Genomic DNA, 17,875 nt, shown 5'->3' with positions numbered 1-17,875 from the left:
AAAAATACGGTACCTAGTTTTGGACATGTCAGTTGTGACGTCACTGCAGACTGTACAATTGGACTGTCAATTTATTCGTTATTATATACTAACATCACGACTGATCTAATGTTCTGAATCAGAATCATAGGGTTGTAAGGGCAGTGGCGTAGCGTGGGTTGTCAGCACCTGGGGCAAGGCAAGTAATTTGCGCCCCCTAACCCGTGGATTTGCGCCCCCTAACCCTAACCCCCAGATGTTGCGTCCAGTGCGGCCGGCCCCCCCTGCACCCCCACGCTACACCACTGTGTAAGGGATCCCAAGAGTCCAAAGCTCTGCAATGCAGAAACCACGGCTCAAATATCCCTGGGACTCTTTCCCACTGGGGAAAATATTTTACCACCACCTCTTTCCAGGGTGCTGGGAATTGTAGTTTTGTGGGGTCCAAGCCCAGGCCTTCCTAGCTGGGGATCTGAACCTGTAAGTAACAGTGTGGTGGGATATCATTTCTTGCCTTGTGCCTTCAAATACCTTCACCGATACAATCTTATCTGATCTAGGCGGCAACCTTCAGCAATATACCTACAAACAAGGAGGAACGAAGAAATGCAGCAAAAAGAAAGTGGTGACTGTGAACTACCCGGCTTACAAACCAAAAGCTGTGATCAGGAAAAGGCGGAGGCGCTTTGAACGTTCAGTAAGACCAGCTCAAATTCTCCGGACCGTCAGAGTCCAGCATCGCCCAGTTGTTCAGTTCAGGCACCAGCCAACTGGTATGTTCACCGTCTTGTACTGTTAATAGTCTACAATCAAGCGGTGAGGATGTTTAAATGATGTGGAATTAAAAATGAAGCGGTCTGTGTGCATGACTGCAGTATAGCTGTTTCAAACACTATATAGCAGGCATAGGCAAACTCGGCCCTCCAGATGTTTTTTGGGCTACAACTCCCATGATCCCTAGCTAGCAGGACCAGTGGTCAGGGATGATGGCAATTGTAGTCCCAAAACATCTGGAGGTCAGAGTTTGCCTATGCCTGCTATGTAGCAGGGACGTCGAACTCCCAAGAGACTGCGAGATGCTCCCAGGAATAAAATATGGCAGTGATCTACCCATTTTTTGGGGGGGAGGGAGGGAGTTCAGAGTTGTCAAGTTTTTTTTTAGGGGGAAATGTCGGAGTTGTGGAGCTCACCAAAAGAAAAGCCAGTCAGCGCTAGCTTTGTCTTCCGGTTTAGCGATCCTGTGCGACTGAAGGAAACGGCGAGGGTGCGGGGACGGAAATCAGCTAGAGATTGACCGGTTGGACATCCCTGCTATATAGGATGGATTTCCCCCACTTACGCTATTTTTTGGAATATTTATATATATAAAAGCAACCTATGCCTTTGTTTCATGTGTTACATGCCCAATGGTTATAACACTTCAGTGATTTGATAGCCTCTCTTTCCTAATGTTTCCTTTTGCTTTTGCAGGAGTCTTGCAGCCAGAGGTCAAAGTTGCCTCATACTGGAGAGGATTCCCAAAAGAAGTGAATTCTGTTATATCGGTTCCAAATGATCAGAAGCCAGATGGTTACGATTACTACGCTTTTTCTAAAGGTATGTTGAAGCTAAAACATCACTACTGCCGCCACCAAGACGGGAAAATATCTAAGGCTGCTTTTTACAAATTAATGTACCTCAGTTCAGTTCAATAACGAAATGGACATATGCTACTTGCCTTTTCCCCTCTTAATTTTTACAAGGGATCCCTTCAAAAGCACCATCAAAACACAGGTCATCTCTGCGTTCTGTGGTTTGGTTGTCCTCTTTAAAAATCACAAAGAGCCAGGATTTGTGCATCTTGGACCAATGTTTCTAAGGTTGCTAGCAATTGCTGCAACCGTTATTTTCTACTGTGCTGCCTGCTACCGTAAGGTTCACTTTGTGTCTTTTTGGTAATTTGGTGTAAAATCATGAAAAATGAAGAGGACTTGGATCTGAGTTTTACACAGACCTCTTGGAAAAATGAAGGGCGCTTGTGGCTGAGTGCACATTTTTTTTCTCGGGTGCAGAGGTGGTGCCCACGATGTACAGTCGAAATTCCAAATGTGCCCACAGATTCGAAAGATTAATTTAAGGCTACAGTACTAACCAACAGGTCTGAGGAAATGTGCATTTACAATAGAATCTGTCCTCCGCTGCAGGACAGTGGATAGTAAAGGTAAAGGGACCCCTGACCATTAGGTCCAGTTGTGACTGACTCTGGGGTTGCGGCACTCATCTTGCTTTATTGACCGAGGGAGCCGGCGTACAGCTTCTGGGTCATGTGGCCAGCATGACTAAGCCGCTTCTGGTGAACCAGAGCAGTGCATGGAAACGCCGTTTACCTTCCCACTGGAGCGGTACTTATTTATCTACTTGCACTTTGACATGCTTTTAAACTGCTAGGTTGGCAGGAGCAGGGACCGAGCAATGGGAGCTCACTCCGTCGTGGGGAGTCAAACTGCCAACCCTCCGATCAGCAAGTCCTAGGCCACCCGCGTCACAGTGGATAGTAGGGATTCACATTTAAGTCAAGATTTCCTGCTTGTGGGACTTGAATGAGACTCTTATCTTTATTTCCCCTCCCTACAGATCAATACTACAGCGTGGACGTGGGCAGCAGAATAGCAAGACCAGTCACACTACAGACTGGGCAGACTGTGTCCGGAGCCTGGTACAAGTGTCCTTTAGAGTGATTTGGAGACTCCAAGAGCTGAAACAGAGACACCATTGCGTTTGACAATTTCCTCTAGTTTTTATTAATAAAAGACATAATGAAATATCCATACATCGATCCAAATTGAAAACAAACAAAAAACCTGCTTCAAGCTTGCCAGCCATTACACAAATGCAAGTAAGAGCAAGACTAGACAGACAGTGTACACTGTTTTAATTTCTACTGAGCTTTAATTAATATTGCCTCTGTTTAGGCCTCCTCTGCCACCAGGAGTTACACCTGCAAAGGGAAAGGAAGAGTATTAATATACACTTTTGTTTCAATTAACTGCTATTACCTATTAACTACGTTAATATCAGTTTTAAAGGATTCTTTCGAAGCCTGCCCGCCACAAGTCTTTTGGGAGAGTAATGTGGGGGTACAGAATGGCATCCCTGTAGCCAGAAGGAATAAGCACTCCATACATAATCTAGTATTTACACCTATTCTAACCAATTCAGAAACAGAAGGCTGTGCCGGAAATACTTTCTAGTTCCTTGAAATCGTTATGACAACTAGATTTACTCCTGCCTAATGGCTATGGAAACAGTTCACTCTGTACTGACTGGCAGATTGATACTAACAATTAATTACTTGGAATTAATACACTGCCTCTGACAAGATCTTTAATTCTTTTCTTTAGTATCAGCTTTCAGATTCTCATTTCTTTTTGAGATCTAAGTTCGACTGAGGAGTTTCTTATATTTATTTGTTGCTAGCTACTGCCACTCGCATCCCTTTATAACGGCGGTTCTCAAACCTGAATCTCTGGGCCACACTTTCAGAATAAAAATTTGCTCTTGCCACACCTAATTTTTCATTGATAAGCAATACATTGGAAAACACAACTAGGATCGTCCTCAGTATCACTTGATGCTCTTGCTCTCATTTTGAAAAGATATCTATCCAGATTCTGCAAATAAATAATAATAATGCAATGCTTTTGATACAACACTACACTGAAAAGTTTAAATGTTTCTTTGATTGTCCTTGAATCTTCCTGCCATACTTGCCATCGCCAGACCCTTTGAGAACCACTGCTTTATAAGAATGCCACATTGCACCAGATCAACTTTAAATTATGCTATTTTCCTTTTAAGTCAATCAAGTACCTTAGCTGATATATATATTGTAAAGTCTCTGGGGTGAATAATCCTCATTATTCAACGTCTATAAGCCCCCTTGCATGTTTTGGTGGCTGCAATACTATGCAATACATACACTTATTTGCAATCCTATAGAGTTTAACACATCTCTGCAAGAAATGAAGGAAACCTACCCCTCTGTCTGTTAAACTGACGGCCAGTTCTTAATGTTGTTGGCTGAAGTCTAACTCGCCGGAAAGGCTTCGGATGATTACTGCTAGTGTCTGAAAAGGAAACAGTATGGGACAAAACAAGAAATGTAAGGCCATGGCTGTCATCTGACTTTGTCATGCAAGTTAAGTGTAATCATAGCTGATTTTCAATATGCAAGCTGTTAACTTCAGTTTTATACTTCAAATCTGAGGGCAAATAAAATATCTAACTGGAAAAAGTAAAAAATTGGCTCTCAACCTTCTACATGCTGCTAGCTAGCTAATGGCTAGCAGCAACCGTTTTATGTGCATCCAATTGATGTCCACATTCACGTTACTGCGGACCTGGAAGTGGCCCCAAAATGGGGTATAGCGGGGTGGGGGTGCAAATGGGGGTTTGGCTGTACTCCAGTATTAATCAACAACACACACAGGTGCCTATGTTAAGTATTTTTACTGAAAGTAATAGAAAGCAAAAGACTCCTGGTGTTGGTTAAAATTATACACATTGCCTGGTCAGAAGGATGGAGAATTGCTGGTCAAAGGTTTGAAGGATTGAGGACCTAGGCTGTTCTACACTGATATTTAGACCTTTTAACCTGCAATATTTAGCTGGATCTCCTTTCCATCACTTAGAAAGATCAGATGAATGTCCTCCTTCCACATACTGAACAGACCATGATTTCTCCTCCATGGATGCAGACATAACAGTGACAAGGAAAATATGAAGATCAAATAGAAAAGAACCAAACTTGGGGGGTTTAAATATCCTAATCTGGCAGCCCTCCATCAGTGAAAGGTCAACAGTACTTTATCCAGACTAGGGTTTCCCAAACTTGGGTCTCCACCTGTTTTCGGAATACAGTGGTGCCTCGCAAGACGAAAAGAATCCATTCTGTGATTCTCTTTGTCTAGTGGTTTTTTCGTCTTGCGAAGCAAGCCCATTGAAGGATTAGCGGATTAGCGCTATTAGCGGCTTATCGGATCAGCTGATAAGCGGCTTAGCGGCTTAGAAAAAAGGGGGGGAACCCCGCAGGAACTCGCAAGACATTTTCGTCTTGCGAAGCAAGCCCATAGGAGATTTGTTTTGCGAAGCACCTCCAAAACGGAAAACTCTTTCGTCTAGCAAGTTTTCCATCTTTCGAGGCACCACTGTACTATTTCCATTATCTCTGACCATTGACCCTGCTAGCTAGGGATGATGGGAGCTGTAGTCCCAAAACAACTGGAGACCCAAGTTTTTGAAAAACCCTGATCCAGACCACTGAGATTTGATGGAACTGAACCCTACCTGCAGATGAACTAGAAGGAGGATCTTGACTTGTGGATGGGAGATCTGACTCATCAGGAGCTTGAGATGATTCTTCTTCCTGCTGGCTGTCTATTTCTAGACCAACCTCTGATGTAATTCTAAAGGAAAATGGGAGACACACAATGAATTTGCTACTCAAAATCTCAATATTGTGTAGCAGAGTTCCCCATCTCCAAACTTCTTTCAGCAGTTAAGGGTTTCGACATGACCAAGAACAGAAGTGAACTCTCTTTCTAGCTCTTTTATTTAATCTGAAAGCGAATCATGCTTAAATCCTCGTGCTTACTAACTAGCAATGGTATAAGGTGACAAAGATTCAGTGATGAAATCTCTAGAAATTCAGTATCTATGTATTAGGAAATATCAGGGATGTATATGTGAAGGGAGAATTTGATAAGGATCCTGGCTTTAAGAACTGAGCCTCCTGCTACCTGTGTAACTTCAGCTTTTTCATAGCCAAATGCCGAGTTCTGTGTCTTGTTCACACTACAGTCTTACAAAATGTGTGGCGTTCCAGCTTTCAGTGGGGTGAATGAAGGTTTCAGTGTGTGAGGTTGGAATCACAGCAACATTCAAAGGTCTGCTCTTGGGTATATTCTGTTACTGGTTTTCTGCAGCTACATTTGTTCTTCCAACTATTTTGCTAGTGTTCATGATATCAAAGGTGTTCAAGATGAATTGCACCCAATAAAAACCTAGCACGGTGTCACTCCCAAAAAATATTTATGGTACGTTTGCAAGAGCTGTTGCTTCCAAAGAAAAGGTCTATCTAATGCATCTGTTCCTGAAAGCTTGGCAGGGAAATTATTGAGCTCATCTATCAACAACAGCACTGAAGACCACACATTATTGATGAAAAAAGCAGTGCACGGCTGCCAAGTATTAGCAATACCCAAAGAAACATGATATTTGGTGTGTGTGTGTTTTTTAAAAAGTTTCTGACTGCTTACTATTGCTGCCAAATAGTTTCTTGCACTTCTCAATTTGAGCCGCCTATACATTTTAACATCTTTAATGCCAAACGATACCCAAATCAAACAAGACCAGTTTGACTGCCATTTTTGACTGCATTTTTGAGAATCACGCCATGAGGTAATGTAAAACAGATGGAAGCAATTATCTCTCTTGCCCTGGCAACTCCATTTAAGAACTGCAGCCTGAAAGCAGCTCACATGTGAAGTTAAAACCTCCCCTTGCAAACGAGGGAACAGAAATACCAGTTCATCGTACAAAGTCACAATGCTAAACATTCATATAGTACAGTGGAACCTTGGTTCTCAAATGCCTTGGTACTCTGACATTTCGGCTCCTGAATGCTGAAAACCTGGAAGTGTTCCAGTTTTCAAACATTTTTTGGAAGCCAAGTGTCTGATGCAGTTGTCAGCTATTGATTCTGGGGCGCCTGCACCAATCGGAAGCCGTGCCTTGGTTTTTGAACGTTTCAGAAGTCAAATGGACTTCCAGAATGGATTACATTCGACAACCAAGGTTCCACTGTAGTTCAAAAAGCTTTACTTACATGATTTCCGTTACTCTTACAACAACCAGTGAGGATTTAAAGCTAGCCTCCTAGGTTGTAGTTTGACTTAATTTAGAGGTTTTCATATAGGGCAAAAAATATTGTATTTTTTTAAAAAAGATAACAGATTGATGCGGAGAAAGGCATATCAATAAGGTTACATTCAAGCCAGACAACGTGCAGAATCGTCTTAACTGAATGGCTGAGCTTACCCTTCGGACTCTGCCTCTACAAAAACTTCATCACCATCATCACCTGTACCAGATTCTGAAGTGGTCGATAAGTTACCAGTGGATGTTGTAACCATGGGGACAGACTGGGAAGCATGTTCAGAAGCATCAGCAGCAGAGCTTTCAGTAAACACAGACACTTGAAACAAAGATTAGAGAATAAACTAGAACCATCTAACACTTGGATGATACGTTGCCCACCCCCCAAAATTCTGAACACGGGAAATAGCACATTTGCTTTGGAATGAATCAAACCTTAAGTGGGATACACTTATCTTCGTAATTTTTTTAAAATTACACCTTGTATTTCACAACTAGCACACTTCACATTAGTACAGGCCTGGCTGTAAAGCCTGCCATAGCCTGATCCGTTAGGTCACAGTATTATAGGGCTGGTGGGCTGTGTTTGGCTATGGGAGTCTCATGCTCTATGCAGGTATGGCTTTGTAGAACTTTGTGTGTGTGTGGCAGGTGGGGGGAGGCAGTTTTGGATTGTGGAATAATGTATAGAAGCATGATTTGAGAGAAATATATTGGGAATATATTTGGGGAGAAACCAAAGTCCCAGAGAAGACTGGAGTCTTTGATCCCTAGAAACCTATCATGCTTTCCTTGCATCTAAGCATGTGGCCATAAGCTCCAAGCACATTCTGAGATTGTTCTGTGACCACACATTTGGATTTTTCTTCTTCTTGTTTTTTTTAAAAAAATACTACCCTGGTGGTGAGGGTGTGGATTTTTTTTTTGTTCAAGACAGTTTTTACATATACAGTGGTACCTCGGGTTTCATATGCTTCAGGTTACAGACACTTCAGGTTACAGACTCTGCTAACCCAGAAATAGTATCTCGGGTTAAGAACTTTACCTCAGGATGAGAACAGAAATTGCGCGCCAGCGGCTCAGTGGCAGCAGGAGGCCCCATTAGCTAAAGTGGTGCTTCAGGTTAAGAACAGTTTCAGGTTAAGAACGGACCTCCAGAATGAATTAAGTACTTAACCCGAGGTACCACTGTATTATTATTACTACGGTATGACACTTTGTAGACAAGATTGTTATACAGGTGTCCCCCCCACTTAGGTGTAGCGCTGGGAATTTTTTTCGTAATTTAATTCAACCCTGGAAATGGCAGGAGAGCGCTGGAGAGTCCTCGTGGCTCACAAGCACACCCTCCCCGGAGCTCAACAAGGACAGAGGAAGCTCTGATGAGACCAGAGGGGTAAGTGGGCCTTTGTTTATGCTACCCAGCCTCCCCAGGGTCGTCGCCCCCCCCCCCACTTCCAGACCATTTGACAGAGAGGCAACAACCAATCTATGTGTGTCCAATTGGCGTGAGACAGCATGTACCGAACCGGAAAGTGACTTTAAACATGGCAAAACCAGTCCTAAAATGTTAGGATATTTCCGTTCCACCTTAAAAGGGAGCAGGATGTTTGTGTCACAGCCTGCGTATTTCCTGTTCACAGGATGTTTATGTTTGCTATTGCTTTCGTTTCTCTCTGTCGAAGACACTGACGCAGAACAGTCATGTCTTTCTTTGTTCTGATCAACGCTGAATAAAAGCTTGTAAATAGTGCTCTCCTGGGTGCGACTTTTGCTGTGCATTATCTGCTGATAAGAGTGTGCACAAGCCCTGGAATGTGGCATGGTATTTCCAGGAAACTCGTGTCGCTAATCGCCCATACTGCGTGACAACGGGAGATCGATGGATCGTCCGGCAGCCGGCTTGGGGGCCATGATGGACTTTATCTCCCTGGCAGTATCACAACATAAAAGAGCCCAGAAGGGGCAAAAAAAGCGCCTAGCAATCCCATGAGCCTTTGCAAGTCCAATCCCAGGAGCCCTTGTATCAACCGTTGAGGCCTGCGGAGAGTTGGGAGTTCTGAAAAAGGAGGTTGAGAGAAAGAGCAATTGTGGTAGAGTGGGACATCTGGTTAAGTGCTGCTGGTTTTTAAAGGGTTTCCAGAGGTTTAGAGGGCATTTGCAGGCTTCCCCAATGCTGTTTCAAAAATGCACAATTTCACATAACTGTGCGGTGCCTCAGAAAGTAACTCATACATAAACTGGGAGTTGCCTGCATTTAACATCGGGCATAGCTAACATGACACCCTCCATATGTACAACTCCCATCACCCCCGATCATTGGGCTGTGCTAGCTGGGGCCAGCATTAAAAGCTGGAATCCAGCATCTGAAGAGTGTGGTGTTGGCTAACCCTGCTTTATATTGCGAGTGTTGCATTATGAATTTTTGCCTCCGTGCTTACAACCAATTTCTTGCAAGAGGGCTGGCCCTGAACTCTTACCTGGGAACCACACAAAAGGCATTTTTAGGAGGAAGTTAAAAGCGTTAACTACAGTGGTACCTCTAGTTACATACTTAATTAGTTCCAGAGGTCCGTTCTTAACCTGAAATTGTTCTTAACCTAATGGGGCCGCCTGCTGCCGCCGCCGTGCGATTTCTGTTCTCATCCTGAAGCAAAGTTCTTAACCTGAGGTACTATTTCTGGGTTAGCGGAGTCTGTAACCTGAAGTGTCTGTAACCTGAAGCATCTGTAACCTGAGGTACCATTGTATATGCATTTCTTAAATAAGCAGCTGTACAGTAAAACCAACCAACCAACCAACCTGATCAGTTCCCAATAGAACTGCATTTTCAGGAAGACTATCGGAACAAGAGTGTACCCATGTTATCAACCATTATATGCTCAAAACTGTAGAATCAAGATATGAGGGAAATCCCCCAAACTCACCAGGTGCCGCAACCTGAAGTGGAGTTGTTGGGACACTGCGACCTCCTGATTCTTCTTCGTGGGCAAGGAAGAGTGGTGTTTCATACATTCCCAAACCTGCAAGCAATTTGAGAGAAGTTAAACTGAGGTTCCCAGTGGTGGTGTATGGAAGTGAGAGCTGGACGGCAAAGAAGGCTGATCGCCGAAGAATTGATGCTTTTGAATTGTGGTGCTGGAGGAGACTCTTGAGAGTCCCATGGACTGCAAGAAGGTCAAACCTATCCATTTTGAAGGAAATCAGCCCTGAGTGCTCACTGGAAGGACAGATCCTGAAGCTGAGGCTCCAATACTTTGGCCACCTCATGAGAAGAGAAGACTCCCTGGCAAAGACCCAGATGTTGGGAAAGATGGAGGGCACAAGGAGAAGGGGACGACAGAGGACGAGATGGTTGGACAGTGTTCTCAAAGCTACAAACATGAGTTTGGCCAAACTGCGGGAGGCAGTGGAAGACAGGCGTGCCTGGTGTGCTCTGGTCACGAAGAGTAGGACACAACTAAACGACTAAACAACAACAAACTGAGGGACCTTCAACAGAATAATATCTAGCCACCAAAGTAATGAATCATCTGAACCAGTTTGTTTTTTATATGGTACTGGCAAGGTACTAAAGAACCTCCCAGCTAGTTCTGTGCACCTTGAGTAGAGTTTTAAGGTGATTTTCCTCCCTCACATGCAGGCACAGCAAACCCAAGTTGTATGATTGAGATTCAAAGCGCATAGTGTCCCTTTCATACAAAAAAGGCAAAAATATTTGTACCTCCTTGCGATGCAAGCTGACCAAGATCTGACTGGCCGGAGGTTTGTGGCATATCTTCAATAGGTCCAAACCTGAATCTAGGAACTCCAGCCACCTGAGGGGAGCTAGAATAAAAGTTACAGTCGTCAGTTTATCAATCATAAGTTTGCTGCCCCTTGGTGGGATAAATGGGGAAGAAGAAAAGGAACAAACAAAGGAACTGCACAGCAGTCTTCCTACAGGTAAGGGCCAACATATGCTGACTGAGTAAACAATTTATGCATATCCTTCAAAAGAGGAGAGATGCTGAGAATTTCTAAACATTTGAAGAATATGACAGGAGGTCATGCAGCCTTTATTTCAAAACTTCAGTGAAATTAAGTATTGTGCTGTGGAAACAGAGTAAAGCTGCCCAAGAATGGTTAGAGAAAATTGCTGGCCAGGCCCCTTGCAGGAATTCTTTTGGTATTTTGACTTACATAGCTCATCATTACTGTGTAACTGAAGGTGCCACTTACTGAATCGCTTCTGCAAATCCATCTGTACGATGAGGTACCACCAACGTTGGGGTGCTTGGAACAGTCCTGTCCTCATCATCAAAAAAGTGTTGCTGCTGAAGAAGACATTAAAATGACAAGCGAACTCAACAACCACAGTAGTACCTTGGAAGTCAAATGGAATCCATTCCGGAAGTCCCTTCGACTTCCAAAACGTTAGGAAACCAAAGCGCGGCTTCTGATTGGCTGCAGGAGGCTCCTGCAGCCAATCAGAAGCCCCGTCGGGACTTTTGGGTCCCAAAGAACGTTCGCAAACCGGCTCACTTCTGGGTTTGCGGCGTTCAGGAGTCAAAACGTCTGAGTACCAAGGCGTTTGGGATCCAAGGTATGACTGTATTCCTATTGCTACACATTTTTAAACAGCCATCCCCTCTTAATATCTTGCTTGGTGTAATAAAATGGCATCCAATTTCTGTATATATGCCCAATCCATATTCTGAGGAATAACTGAAATGTGGAAATTCAGCTGACAAGTATTTTCAAGGACATTATTCCAAAGAAAAGGTGCAAGACTGTCCTGAAGAGGCAAACACATTATTGTAGAAACATCCTGCTTTTTTAGCTGCGTCAATAATAATTGGATTATTAATTTGAATAATGTGCTCTATTGAGGGCAGGAGGCTACCACGTGGCTACTCAGTTCTCTCTAAAATGCTCCCTGTATAAAAGAAACAGTCCACCACACAATCTTGATTAACTGAAGTTTCAATTGTACCCACAGCAGAAAATGTTTAGAAACTTTACTACTTACCATGCCACCTATGCCAGGGGTTAGCTGAAGTCCACGTCCTACAGACTGCCTCCGCGGCATTGGGATTCTCTGTACGGCCAAGAAAATGTCAAATGCTTCAGTACACATTCAGGTGGGGAACCCGCAGGGCCACTGGCCAAATACACCCCAAGCTGTTAATAGCTGGCTCCTTGAAATTCCCCTTTGATGACCACCCCCCTTAAACTGAGTATACCAACAGTAAAGGTAAAGGGACCCCTGACCATTAGGTCCAGTCGTGACCGACTCTGGGGTTGCGGCGCTCATCTCGCTTTATTGGCCGAGGGAGCCTGCCTACAGCTTCCGGGTCATGTGGCCAGCATGACTAAGCCGCTTCTGGCAAACCAGAGCAGCACACGGAAACGCCGTTTACCTTCCCGCCGGAATGGTACCTATTTATCTACTTGCACTCTGACGTGCTTTCGAACTGCTAGGTTGGCAGGAGCAGGGACTGATCAACGGGAGCTCACCGCATCGCAGGAATTCGAACCGCCAACCTTCTGATCAGCAAGTCCTAGGCTCTGTAGTTTAACCCACAGCGCCACCCATGTCCCAGAATATACCGATGGCACCACATAAAAACAATCAGGAGTGGCAGAACAGTTCACCATTGTAGACCATGAAAAGGAAAAACACGGCAGGCAAACATGCCCTGGTTTGCTTTCATTCTTATAGAATTGTAGAGTTGGAAAGGACCACAAGAGTCACCTAGTCCAACAACCCTGTAATGTAGGAATGTTCTGCCGAAACCCACAACTCTGAGATTAAGAGTCTCATGTTCTACTGGCTGAGCCATCCCAGCAGTCAAACGCCACCTTCCTCTTAGGAGATACAAATGCATTTGCAAAGAGAATCTAGGACTCTGGGCAAGTAACTGCAATACAGTGGTGCCCCGCAAGACGAATGCCTCGCAAGACGGAAAACTCGCTAGACGAAAGGGTTTTCCGTTTTGGAGGTGCTTCGCAAAACGAATCTCCTATGGGCTTGCTTCGCAAGACGAAAATGTATTGCGAGTTCCTGCGGGGTTTTTTCTCCTTCCCCCCCTTTTTCTAAGCCGCTAAGCCGCTTATCAGCTGATCCGATCAGCAGATAAGCCGCTAAAAGCCACTAATAGCGCTAATCCTTCCCTTGCTTTGCAAGACGAAAAAACCGCTAGACGAAGAGAATCACAGAACGGATTCTTTTCGTCTTGCGAGGCACCACTGTACTTGTCCCCCTTCTAAAACAAAAGATAGCTTATTTTATAAACATCAACAATCCTAAAAGTCACGACTGTTCACTTATATTATAACCTATTGTCTTGGACTGACTTTTTTTTAAAAAAAAAAGACTAAAGACATAAAGACCATTGCTCTTGCCACTGTGAAGAAATGCTATGAGGTTTCTTAGCTGCTGTTCTTGCTGGGTTTTGTTTTTGTTTTTTTAGTTTAAATGGGTTACAATTTCAAAACACCCACCCATCACTAGGCAGGGGGCCTTCTCGGCAGTGGCGGCCCACCCTGTGGAACGCCCTCCCATCTGATGTCAAGGAAATAAACAACTATCTGACTTTTAGAAGACATCTGAAGGCAGCCCTCTTTAGAGAAGTTTTTAATGTCTGATGTTTTATCGTGTTTTTAATATTCTGTTGGGAGCCGACCAGAGTGCCTGGGGAGACCTAGCCAGATGGGCGGGGTATAAATAATAAAAATAATAATTATTATTGTTGTTGTTGTTGCATTCCTGAACACTTGTACAGTGGTACCTCGGGTTAAGAACTTAATTCGTTCCAGAGCTCCGTTCTTAACCAGAAAATGTATTTAACCTGAAACACTAATTTAGCTAATGGGGCCCCCCGCTGCCACTGCACTGCCGGAGCACAATTTCTGTTCTCATCCTGAAGCAAAGTTCTTAACCCAAGGTACTATTTCTGGGTTAGCGGAGTCTGTAACCTGAAGCGTATGTAACCCGAGGTACCACTGTACTGCTCTTTCTGCACAAAGCGACCACCAGATTTAAGGGCAAGATAAAACATATCCAGGTATGGCAATTTATAAACACCACAGATGCTCATATTTCAGCTGAAGAGGATCCACCTAAGAACAATTTGCCAAATGCATAAAATAAAATTCAGCGCCAAAGTGGTTTCCTTACCTGTACTGGTGGTCCCAGCTCCTGCGGTGGAGCAGGAATAGCGTGAATAGTCAGTCGCGGGGGCAAGGGATGAGGTCGGGGTGGGCGTGGTGTCTGTCTCTCCGAAGCAGATGTTGGCTGCTGTTCCCTCGGGCTTTCCTGAGAAAACGTAGACTCTGCTGCGCCTGCGCTCCCGTCACCTTGTAATAAAGAAATATATGTTTAGAAAAGGCATTTGTAACCTCAAACTCTGTAGCGAATCATTTCTAGCCCTTTCACTCATCTATTTGCTGCAAAGGTGGATATAGGGCACTGTGGAATATGGATATAAAATTTACAGCATGTTACAGTTTAAGAGAAAATTATATGAAAATGATATATTGTTGGTATCTAACACTGGCAAAAATGTATAAATCTAAATCAAACAAGTGCTGGAAATTTAAAGAGAAAGAAGGTTCTTTTATCATATGTGGTGGTTTTGTAGTATGGATAAAGCTTACTGGGAAATGGCATATAATGAATTGAAAAGGATGTTCAAAATAAATCTTTGTAAAAAAACCCCAGAAGCTTTTCTTTGGGAATTATAGGAACAGAACTACCTAAATTATATAGAAATTTATTAAGGTATGCTACTACAGCAGCAAGAATTCTACTTGCCCCAAAATGGAAAGAAGCAGAAGTCCCAGCAAAGGAAGAAGGGAAACAAAAACTTATGGAATATGCAAATATGGCGAAACTTACCAGAAGGGTAAGACATCAAGACAACAAAATTTTTTATAAAAGAACAGAAATGGTTTCTTGAATATTTATAGATAAATTGCAAACGGATAAAAACATTGGCAGGATTATTGTAGTAACTTGCAGTTTCATAGGAGTATATATTTAAAGTAGATAATTCAATGAGCAAATTAAATGAATTTGGATATGCAGAAGATACTGAAAAATAAATTTAAGGAACTGCAAAAAGAGGGGAAAGGAAGTCAAACTTTGAAATGTTAAAATGACTGTAAAATTAATGAAATGTATAAACCTGAAAAGTACAAAGACTTAAAAAAGAAAGAAAAAAGATATAGGGTGCAGCGACTGATTCCGCTGCGCAGGGTGCAGAATTGGGGGGCAGGCTGCAGGGTGTCGCAATTATGACACAGTGAATTGAACAGAACAAAAGGAGCCAAATTTTGGCTTCGCACAGGGCGCCGCTGAAATCTGAAAGGCCAAAGTCCACACCCCGTTTGCTGCAATGAACTTTGTTTCATTTCATTATCAGCAAAACGGAAGCCGGGAAAAGTACAAACTTTCTGTCGAAGAGGAATTACAACAGGACAGGTTGTTTCCTTTCCTTCCTCTGCCGCCTCAACCCCAGAAACACAGAATTTAGTGAAAATGAGCTATACCACAATTTTGAGAGTCAGCTGCTCTCTGGCTGCTTTCCCCTCCAGCGATGCTCTCTTCCGTTTCTGTACTGGGGTCCATTCCATCAGTCCCCTGAAAGAGACCATCAAAAGACCCGAGGTATTGAGAGCTTCTTAAATTAAATTACTTTCTCTTTAAGATTTTACAATCCCTCCTTTTAACCTCACAAACTATCTGCTGTGCTTTAAACCAGCCGGCAAGCTACAACCTATGTTGCTATTCCCGCTGGTCTTCCCATCGTTTTGAGAAATCTTTTCTCCTCCGGATCAAACTAGACGCACTGTCATGACATGACAATTATCTGCTCAACGGCAAACACACAATTTTGTTTTTACCTCTGCGTCGTCTGCTTCATATCCATCATTGCCATCGACGCTCCCAGTGCCTTCGTTGCTATCATCACCTTCATCTCCCATTCCTGTGTCTTCATCTTCATCATCCTCGTCATCCTCTTCCTCGTCTTCATACTCCTAATGCAACAATTAACATTTGAGAAATTAAACAGACCCATTTTAAAATTTTGTTCAGAATCATTTGCTTTCTTGTGTGAAGAAAAGTGGGATCTGGTGTGAGTAATGAAAGAGGACTGGGCTCTTGCACAGAGCTGCAGATTATTAGCAGGGATTTAAAAGTTTTGGCCCTTGGTTGCGGTGTGCGAGGGGGAAATGCTCTTAGAGCAGGGAGTACGAAAGTGTCGCTGCCTTCTGCATCTGAGTCAAATTCATACATTTTAATGGCAGCATCAACTAGGCTGCAGCCACGGCATACTCAACCTACACAACTCTAGATCCCTCTTCCAGACTCTTATGTACCTGGTAATAATTAGGAACTGTATTTTAAAAAGGAGGGAGAACCAAAATATCATTCTAAATTATCTGCAAACTATATCCGATTCAGGTAGTAAATATTTAACGCTTAGGGGAACAGTGAACATTTAAACATGTACAGCCTTCTTTTTCTTGGTGTGCACTGAGGAAGATAATAGTTTAAGGTGAACTGCCTTGTTGGCTTAGAAAAGTACCATATTTTTCGCTCTATAAGATGCACCAGACCACAAGACTTTTTGGAGGAGGAAAACAAGAAAAAAAATATTCTGAATCTCAGAAGCCAGAACAGCAAGAGGGATCGCTGCGCAGTGAAAGCAGCAATCCCTCTTGCTGTTCTGGCTTCTGGGATACCTGCACAGCCTGTGTTCGCTCCATAAGATGCACACACGTTTCCCCTTACTTTTTAGGAGGGAAAAAGTGAGTCTTCTAGAGCAAAAAATACGGTACTCTTCTCCTACTCTAAGGCATTTTAAGATGTGCAATACACACTTTTACAGGGAATGCAAAACAACAACAACAACAACAACAACCCACAACCCACAACCAATATCAAACACTCTTGAAAAGGACTATAGAGCCCTTGTAATTTATGTGCAACAAATGAGTAGCAACTTATGCTATGTAGAAATATTTTTATTTTACAAAACACACACACATACTTCTGCTTCGCCATCGTTTTCTTCATCCTCATCTTCTTCATCGTCACTGTCGATAACAATGACATCATCTCTCTTGCCCTGGCCATCCTGGGACGATGTTGTGTTCTGCTGATCTGACTGAAGATCTATTGGTGGGGACTGAGAAGTCTCCTCACTGTCTTCCATGGGAGTGTAGTCCCCTTGTGTTACGCCCTAAGTCAAGACAAATCAAATAAAACCCAAAGTAATGCCAACAGGAGGAGTACCTCCAGGATTTATAGCCATTTGCCATATGCCGATATTATATAAAAAGTCTATGTGATCTGATTTTGAGCCAAAATTTCTAGTTTGCCAACCAGAAAGACTTGAAGTGTGTCAATACTCCGGATCCTATTGTCAGTGTAATCAAAGTTTACTTTAGCTGGGACTATTACTTGCCAGGAAGCTTTCTTTCTTTCTTGTGCTGTTTCTTGCAAAAGGAGCAAGAATACTAATCTTAGGCCATACACTGTATATCTGGAGAACTTTGGTCAGAAAAAAAGCACTGTTCAGGCTTCTTGCTTATTTAAATATTTCCCCCCCTGAACTCTGTAAGGAAGACCCTGCTAACAGCATGTAATAACAAGCTTAAAGTTTTCCTCGCTTTTAGCATTTGAAAACAAGAGCATGCGCTATTGGATGAAGATCTGCGAATAACCTAATTCACAGTACAGTGGTGCCTTGCAAGACGAAAAGAATCCGTTCTGTGATTCTCTTCGTCTAGCGGTTTTTTCGTCTTGCGAAGCAAGCCCATTGAAGGATTAGCGGATTAGCGCTATTAGCGGCTTACCTGCTGATCGGATCAGCTGATAAGCAGATTAGCGGCTTAGAAAAGGGGGGGGGGGAACCCAGCAGGAACTCGCAAGACATTGTCGTCTTGCGAAGCAAGCCCATAGGAAATTCATTTTGCGAAGCACCTCCAA

At 43.2% G+C, this 17,875-nt stretch overlaps 2 protein-coding genes across 6 annotated transcripts in view; one reads left to right on the top strand and one right to left on the bottom strand.

Annotated features, from left to right (window-relative positions):
- PRG4 (proteoglycan 4) overlaps positions 1-2,724 on the top strand; it is a 40,844-nt gene extending 38,120 nt beyond the window's left edge. For all 4 annotated transcript variants that reach the window (XM_082225408.1, XM_082225406.1, XM_082225407.1 and 1 more), the window contains 3 exons: positions 540-752; positions 1,450-1,575; positions 2,593-2,724. In XM_082225408.1, the coding sequence (XP_082081534.1) occupies positions 540-752; positions 1,450-1,575; positions 2,593-2,696 (443 nt within the window). In that variant the 3' untranslated portion in view covers positions 2,697-2,724. The remainder of the gene's footprint in view (positions 1-539; positions 753-1,449; positions 1,576-2,592) is intronic.
- Positions 2,725-2,735: 11 nt separating this feature from the next.
- The window catches only part of TPR (translocated promoter region, nuclear basket protein), a 66,893-nt gene continuing 51,753 nt past the window's right edge, over positions 2,736-17,875 (bottom strand). Inside the window, exons 39-50 of one of the 2 annotated variants that reach the window (XM_082225400.1) lie at positions 16,935-17,126; positions 15,784-15,918; positions 15,430-15,520; positions 14,057-14,235; positions 11,906-11,974; positions 11,116-11,210; positions 10,619-10,722; positions 9,822-9,917; positions 7,057-7,213; positions 5,305-5,423; positions 3,996-4,085; positions 2,736-2,956 (exon numbers count right to left, since the gene is read on the bottom strand). In XM_082225400.1, the coding sequence (XP_082081526.1) occupies positions 2,907-2,956; positions 3,996-4,085; positions 5,305-5,423; positions 7,057-7,213; positions 9,822-9,917; positions 10,619-10,722; positions 11,116-11,210; positions 11,906-11,974; positions 14,057-14,235; positions 15,430-15,520; positions 15,784-15,918; positions 16,935-17,126 (1,377 nt within the window). In that variant the 3' untranslated portion in view covers positions 2,736-2,906. The remainder of the gene's footprint in view (positions 2,957-3,995; positions 4,086-5,304; positions 5,424-7,056; positions 7,214-9,821; positions 9,918-10,618; positions 10,723-11,115; positions 11,211-11,905; positions 11,975-14,056; positions 14,236-15,429; positions 15,521-15,783; positions 15,919-16,934; positions 17,127-17,875) is intronic. The other variant, XM_082225401.1, reaches the window with a different exon arrangement.

Source organism: Podarcis vaucheri (assembly GCF_965113315.1).
Source record: "Podarcis vaucheri genome assembly, chromosome: 6".
Classification (NCBI taxonomy): domain Eukaryota; kingdom Metazoa; phylum Chordata; class Lepidosauria; order Squamata; family Lacertidae; genus Podarcis; species Podarcis vaucheri.
The sequence above is the reverse complement of the archived record's forward strand: the minus strand, read 5'-3'. Positions and strand labels throughout refer to the sequence as shown.